This window comes from Prunus avium, chromosome 1, assembly GCF_965620075.1.
Source record: "Prunus avium chromosome 1, drPruAviu1.hap1.1, whole genome shotgun sequence".
Classification (NCBI taxonomy): domain Eukaryota; kingdom Viridiplantae; phylum Streptophyta; class Magnoliopsida; order Rosales; family Rosaceae; genus Prunus; species Prunus avium.
In genome coordinates this window covers 19,621,489-19,629,377 of record NC_142284.1, presented here as the reverse complement: position 1 = coordinate 19,629,377, position 7,889 = coordinate 19,621,489, and the positions used below count along the sequence as shown (strand labels likewise).

Below are 7,889 nucleotides of genomic sequence, written 5' to 3'. Positions count from 1 at the left end.
TAGGAAATCTTTATTTTTATTTTTAATTATGGAAATTTTGAGTTTTTGTCTTAAAGGTTGAAATTTAAATGACGTGGCGTGTGGGGAGTGAAAGTCAAGCAGATCCTAGCAGAGAAAATAAAAACAGAGGATCCAAATCCTGTTTTTCTTCTAATTTCTTTGGTCGGTACCTGATTCTCATCCCCATGGGAGCACCCATCCATTCAGAGACATAATATAATAATGAATTAAAAGTGATTAGTAGATTCAATCAATAATAGGAAGCTTTCATTTTAAGACACTATATAGTTTACTAATTTGGAACATAGGAATAAAATTTTACATAATTAGCATAAGGCCAAACAGTAAAAAGTAGTACCTAATTTTACAATAATGTAATTAAAAATATCAAAATTACACACAATGCCACTACTTCAAAGTCATATCAGACGTCCACGAGACCGCCATTGTTTCCATTCTTGGGCCACTTGCAGCACCTGCTCAGCCATCTCCTCATCCCAGCCACCACCAACGTGCCCATTGCCAGCCAACACCTCCCGGCTAGCCACTCGTCGACAACCAACTATGTTGCCCTCAACCTAAAAAAAATAAAAAAAATTAATGTGCATGAAGAGACTAAAACCTTGACCCTCAAAGGAGGAAAGCCTCATTCACAAACCACTTCACCAACCTTGTTTTTGTGGTATTTTGTTAGTTACACAATATTTATATTAACAGTTAATGGCTTTTAAAATAAAATAAAAAAATTTCTTTCACATCTGGGTCTCCTCTTTGGCCTAATTCAAAACAAAATTTCATTCCTAGATATTAAAACCCAAACAGAAATACTCTATGTCTCAAATCCTAATTAGTTGTTATGTCTAATACCTAATTTTTAATTTTTCTTTATCGTATTCAATCCCGATGTGGCCTTCCCAAAGTGAGCTCCAAATTGAAATTCCGTGATACATATGAGACTTCATAACTTAAGCCTTTTGGATATATCATGTCCTCCCGAAACCAATATATATATGATATGCATACAAATATGATGAATAAATAAAAGATGGAAACATAATTTCCTTTATTTTGTTCAGTTATTCCAAATGACAACTTTTAAATTAATATTTCAAGGTTATATATGTGCATGTGTAGATATATATACAGAGAGTTTCCATTGAGGGATCCCTCAAATTAGCTTATTTGAGGGACACCCTTGTAGGGCCCACTCCGCATTGAATTTCAATTGTGTTATTGAAGTTTTAGTACTTTTTTGAAGCACTGTGTTCATTGATTTTGTAGAATACAATTGGATGTCGAAACGATTTCCGATTTGTCTAATTTTCTGCAAGGATGATCTATGAATGTAGACCTAAAAAATAGATGGTTTGGATCATTGGAAAAAAATTCGTAGGATACCCTAAATGGTGTCCCTTAAATAAAATTATTTGAATTATATATGTATGTTTTGGAAATAATTTACTTTAAATCATAATTAAATTGGTACCTCTACCTCCTGATCATCAAAAGATGGTATATTTGCAGGTGCATAATACTTCGTGGTTGCATGCTTAGAAGTTTCTTCTGTGCTACAAACCAACAGATTGAGATAGTATTTTCTATCAGTGGAATGGAAGCCATGCATACAGATAAAAAAAAAACAGAGAAAAGAAAGCAATCTTTTACGACTATCTTGTTTATTAGAGATAGAGAGCTAGCTTAATTAGCCACTCTGTCTCCATCCGCTCACACTTTACTCTTTACATTTTGTGCTGATTGAATAAAGTAGAATTCCCATGTGATATCCATTAAAATCCCCTTAATTATTTCTTAAAATTTCCATCTAGTCTCCTTCCAAAACTAAATAAATAAATAAATAAATAAGAAGAAGCCTTCCTTTTGTATTATCTAAGACTAAAAAGCTGCAAAAAGATTTAATATGCAAATTAAATTAAGCAGCAGATGAGCAATTTAATTCATGTTTACCTTGAAGAATTTTCCACGGAGTCCTTGTTATCTTGAACATGAATAGTCTGACCTAATGTATAAACCCACAACATTATTAATTTAACAGAAAAAGAAAAGGATTTAACAGGAGAAAAAATCATAATTGTAGAGGTAGAGGAATTACTATCCAAAGGCTTTCTCAAGATGTTGTTATCAGTGGTATTGGTGTTCATTCGGTTATTACTTAGTTTTGAACCACCTAAACACAGAAGAAATATGGCAGGCAAAAGGGATGCTTTGAAAGGATTATCAACATGCCGAAGGCAGTCAACATACTGAACTACACACAAAATGCACTGTGAGATGCCAGCAACTAATCCATAAATGTCAGGAAGAGTACCAAAAAGCGTATTACCAGGAGGTGGATGATAAAACCACCAGAGCATTCCCCATCTCCTCAACACAACTCTTTCCTTTTTACCTCTGTAAATTAGCTCCCAGATGGAAATGAGCACAGCTGCAATAGCCAACAGCATACCAAACAGTGCATAGTGGGATTTTCTTGGGGAGGAAGCCTGATCACAAGCAGCTGACAACATCACTAGGCCAAGGTTAGTGGCAAAAAATATCCACTCTGCTGATTCTGAAGTAGCCTATAGAAGAAAAGTAACTAGCTAATTATAAATTCAATTAAAAATTAAAGATACCAATCAAGAAATATATGCAACAAAAAAAAACTGTTAGGTTAGCTTGGCTGGCTAGCTATGGTTATGATCAAGTTTTGAGTGACCACTACCTTTATGGGCTCGTCATAGAGATTATAGTTGTAAGAGCTCATCCCTGAAACTCAAGGAGGGCCTGTAAAGATTTCTACTAGGTGTTAAAGATGTCTCAGAAGAAGACTGATCTCCACGACGAGTATTTGCAAACCAGGAAACCAGTTGTTGCCCTCTCAATTTCCACAGCTAAAACGCAAGTGCTTTTCTTTGAGACATAAATACCTCTGTTTGGTTACTGAGAAAACGGAGGAATTCACATAGAAAAAGAAAGGAACTTTCCAAGACGGATCCTCTGCTTTCTTTCTTTAATTATCTGATTTCCATCTTGCCCAAACTGAAAACAATGAGAAGAAGATGCTAGTGTTAAGGGATCAGTGGAGAAAAGGTTTTAGTAATGGCAATAATGGAATAAAGAGAAAAGGAGAGGGCTTCTTCGAAAATCGCAGTGTGGTGGAAAGGCTCTTCCCAGGTGACCCACACGGTTTATCTTTGACTTTCAGGTCCCTAGCTAATGATATTAACATACAATGATGAGCTGTCAAATACAGCTGTATAAGATTAGTTACAAATAGTTAAGCCACTCACATGCCAGTCACGTGGGGTGTTTTTTTTTTTTTTGGTGAACCACGTGGGGTGTTTTTAAAACAAGGGAAAAAATTGAAGCGCCTCCTTCACGACACCCCTTCCCATTCTTCTTGATACCTCACCTACCCTTCTCTCTAGTTCATTTTCTTTCTATTTGGCTCAATTCTAACATAGTATCATGACTGATTTCTCTTATTCACATGCTTGAATCTTGAGAACCCTCTTCTTAGAAATCCCAAATTTCTTTGATTTCTTCTATTTCCCCAAATCTGATTCACCTTTGATTCATTAAACTTCAACTATTATTTATTATGGCTTGTACTAAATCTCTAGTTGTTGCCTTTCTACTAAATCCAAATGGATCAGATGCACACAAGGTTGCAGTCATGAGCTTATGAAAACTTCCATCTCCTGCGAAATATGTGGAAATTGGAGAAGTTGGGATGGGTTTGATTGATTTTTGGGTTTAATTGATTTTTCATGTTTGGGTTTGATGGAGCTGTGTTTGATTCTTGATGTCTGGGTTTGATTGATTTTTTATGTTTGTGTTTCTTTTAGAGAGAGAGAGAGAGAGAGAGAGAGGTGTCGAGAAGGGAAGGAGGGGATGGTTTCATTAATCTATACAGACAGTCATTCCGTTTTTGTGTCATGGTACGTGCAAGTGCATATTCTTTTTACAATTATCCAATTATTATGAGTAATTACATGTAACACAGAAATTTTATATGCAATTGTTTACAATGGATGTGCAATTGCACAACAATTCTAGGACATGCATTAACAATTGAAACTTGGACAAATGCGTAGTCTCTTTGAAATTCCTTCCACTATTTAGAAATTGCATGGTTGTCAATACAAATGCTAATGACACAAATTACGTTCAATTATACATTACTCATATGGCAACTGAATTTGTAACTTACATCCTAAAATCAAATAAGTATAAGAAATCGCTATTACTCTTCATAACTTAGACCCTAAAGCCTAATAAGCATATAATTTAAGCTGGTCTCACAATTACCAACACCCAATGACCCCTACACATAATGATCCATATAAGTTAAATAGTACAAAGAAAAATATTACAAGAAAAATAGGTTAAATAGTTATGGGGACTAGCCCTGGATTATAAGGCACGAAGAAAAATTGATCCCCATCTACCTTTTTCAGGCACTTTGACAGATGTTTTGTTCTGTAAGATAAAGATCCAGATTGAGCGCTGACTTGTCTAGGGTCGACGAGGCCAACAAGGTTTACCATATTTGCCATTTTTAAATAGTCAAATAGGTACCTAAATATATGAAATTCAATTAAATGAGATTTTAATTTAAATGAAAGGGAAATGTAATTATATAAATTTTAAAAAGTATTTCTAGAATTACCTCATGTATACTGCAATCATTGTGGATCCAAGCTCAACCATGGAAGCAAACTATAAAATATTTTCACACAATAGGAAGGTATCATGCTCAGTGCCAAACACTTCCTCTAGAATGTGAACTCTCACAGTCTCGTTAGCAGGCTTGAACTTGGTCTCGACAAATTGGCATAAGGCTAACAAAGGAGGTAGCATGTCTAGCTTTGAGAGATCCTGTTACAAGAAATAAATAAAGAAATATAAGTTAGTTTGTATATCAAGTAAAATAAACGACTCTAACCAACCAAACTGACGTGGTGTATAATATAAACGACGGTTTCTAGAACATACTGACAGAGTAAAAGTTATAGAAGACAGTAAAGACATAACCGTCGTTGTGTAAATGTTCTAACGTCGCTACACTATAGAAAGGTCGTCTAATTAAAATGCAGTGAAGGCTTTAATGAAATAGACGATGGTTTATAAAAGAATGAGACGACGGCAAAAAAAGACCGTCATTATTTTCAAGGCATAAATAAAATGCAAAACAAGTAAAAGCGTCGTGGTATTTCATTCACAACGATGGTTCTTGGAAGAAACATATGTATTATGGTTTTCAAACGTCGGTAAAGATATACTGTTGTTGTTTGGCAATTATAACATCGGATATTTAAAAGAGTGACGTCTATTTAAAATTTAAAAAGCAGAAAAGAAAAGTATTAGAGATTTTACCGTTTCATCTTGTTGTTTTTCAACATTATCAGCATCAAGCTTTGGATTTTCTTCCTCCAAAACTAAGGGTCTCACATTAGTGGCTCCCGAGCAGCTTGCTTTGTCAGACATTGGATTTTTTGGGCTTTGTTCTTGAGGTAGTAAAGGAATTGGGGTAATTGGTGTTTTGAGCATGTTGGGATCAAAATTGGGAATTAGTTGACGAAATTGTGTCAACATAATTTCCCTCTCTGCTCTGACTGCCTCCATAACACTTTCCTTCAATTTGTCAGCAAATTTAACTCTCTGCTGTCTCGGAAAATTGAAGAATTAACTTGGGGAAACCCCAGCTCCAACACCTCTGACTCTCCCACCATGCTCGGGGGTTCCCAAAGCCAAGGTCAAAATATCATTACTCCCAAAGACAGTCAGAGTGCCCTCGGACACTTGTTTTTGTAAATCATCCTAAAAGAGAGAGAGAGAGAGAGAGAGAGAGAGAGAGAGAGAGAGAGAGAATGTTAGTAATTGAACAGATTGTAAAACAGATAAATAAACCGATGTGGTATTTCAGTGAAGGTGACGGTTTTTTTTAACAACTGACGTAGTATTGATTTCAAACGGCGGTAATAAAATACCGTCGTTGTGTAACAATTCCAACGTCGGTAAAAAAAAGTATCATATAATCAAAAGTTGTAAAACAGATCAATAGACCATAAATCAAAAACCTATACTGTCGTAGTATTTCAATTAAGACAACGAACTATTGAACAAATTGACAAAAAATATGCATTCTTTTCCAGAAATAGTGCATACACAAATTTCAGAGAAATAGAGAGAGAGAGAGAGAGTGTGCGAGTAAAAGAAGGAAGTTTTAAAATTTAACAAAAAAGACGTCTAACTCATAAATACAAGCCGTCGCAGTAATTCAATCTAGACGACTATTTCATGAAAAAGCCGACGTACTATGTAATTTGAAACGGTGGTAATAAAATATTGTCGTTGTGGAACAATTCTAACGTCGGTAGAAAGAGAACCGTCCTATAATAAAAAGTTGTAAAAAAGAAAATTAGACCAAAAATCAAAAACCTATACCGTCGTGGTATTTCAATGAAGACGACGGGCTCTATAAAAAACCAATGTTGTACAGCCTTTCAAACGGCAGTAAAAAATTACCATCGTTGTATACCCATTCTAATGTCTATATGAGATTAAACCGTCGTAAATTTTAATGTAGAGATGAAAAAACTTAACAAAAATATGCATTCTTTTCCAGAAATTGTGCACCACAAATTTCAGAGAAATAGATAGAGAGAGGGAGAGTGTGTGCGTGAGTAAATGAAGGTAGTTATAAAACTTTAAAAAAAGACAGCCAGCTCAGGAATATAAGTCGTCGTAGTAATTCAATCTAGACGTCTAATTCATGCAAAAACCGACGTGCTATTATCTTTGAAACGGCGGTAAATAGAAACCATCGTGGTGTTTAAGTTCTAACGACGGTTATTTAAGTTCCATTGTGGGATGTTTCCCTGCTTATCTTCTCTTGCCTTCTTCCATAGCATGGTTTCTTCTAATTCATCCTCCAAACCCACATACCCTTTTCGAGACAACCTATGGTTGTACTCGCATTTGTTCCTCCAATGTGACTGCTCAGAATGCATAGCCCCAAATTCTAGGGATAACCTTGAAGCTACAAAGGCATCCCATTGAGATTTCTCTATGAAGTTATATAGCTAAGGGGGTTCATTTAACTTCTCCTTGTCATTTGTGAATCGAAGGATAAACTGTCTCGTTAAGGTAGACTTGAAATCCTTCTATTTTTTGACGGCAGACGATAGAACCAGCTTCTTGCCCCCTTTCCCAACAACATAAGCCATTTGAACAGCTTCCCAAATCTGCTCCTTCAGGTCCTTGGGCAATTGAGTCCATTTTTTGTCCACAAGAGGGACTCTGGTGCATGCCAAAACACCAATGTAAGACTGCATCTCAACAGTAGCCTTGCCATGTGGTCTGCCCCTTTTATTGTACTCAATCACGGGCTTAATCTTCTGGATTTTCCTCTTCACAACACGGCTCATTGTGTTGATACTGCAAGTAGATTTTGGCTCTTCATCAAATGTGGCTAAGCTAGGGTCTTTCTCAGAGGTTGAAGTAAATCTCATACTCTTCGCGAGTTTGCTTTGAACTGATTTGGCTTCATCAATTTGAGCCTTTGAAACTGCAAGGTCCTTGCTAGGACCTTTAGACACTTGAGCCTCCTTACTTTGAGATTTTGAAACCATGTTTAATTAAACCTGCAAGAGAAACAACTACGGTTCATTAAACAGATCGCCGTAATAATAAATAGAAGACGTCGAAAAAAGATCGCCGTGATATTTAATTTAGGACGACGGTTGTAAAACATCACCATCATCGTACTAAAAATCAAACGATGGCAAAAATAAAAAAACCATCGTGTTACAACACAGTTCTCTCTCCCAAGATCGTATGAAAATAAGACAACGGTTTTATCTCGTTCATGTCGTATTAATTGT

General features: G+C 35.8%; 1 protein-coding gene across 6 annotated transcripts; it reads right to left on the bottom strand.

The window, feature by feature from the left end:
• Positions 1-245: 245 nt before the first annotated feature.
• On the bottom strand, positions 246-3,098 carry LOC110773251 (uncharacterized). Of its 6 annotated transcripts, XM_021977755.2 has the most exons (6): positions 2,723-3,090; positions 2,342-2,579; positions 2,111-2,266; positions 1,966-2,017; positions 1,487-1,568; positions 246-578 (listed from the first exon to the last, which is right to left on the bottom strand). In XM_021977755.2, exons 1-6 carry the CDS (start codon positions 2,762-2,764, stop codon positions 420-422), a joined length of 729 nt encoding a protein of 242 aa, XP_021833447.2. In that variant the 5' UTR covers positions 2,765-3,090; the 3' UTR covers positions 246-419. The 6 variants fall into 6 exon arrangements, with proteins under 6 accessions (XP_021833447.2, XP_088101515.1, XP_021833449.2 ...); XM_088245389.1 differs by having other exon boundaries at positions 2,111-2,527; positions 2,723-3,098; XM_021977757.2 differs by having other exon boundaries at positions 2,111-2,515; positions 2,723-3,097.
• Positions 3,099-7,889: the final 4,791 nt, after the last annotated feature.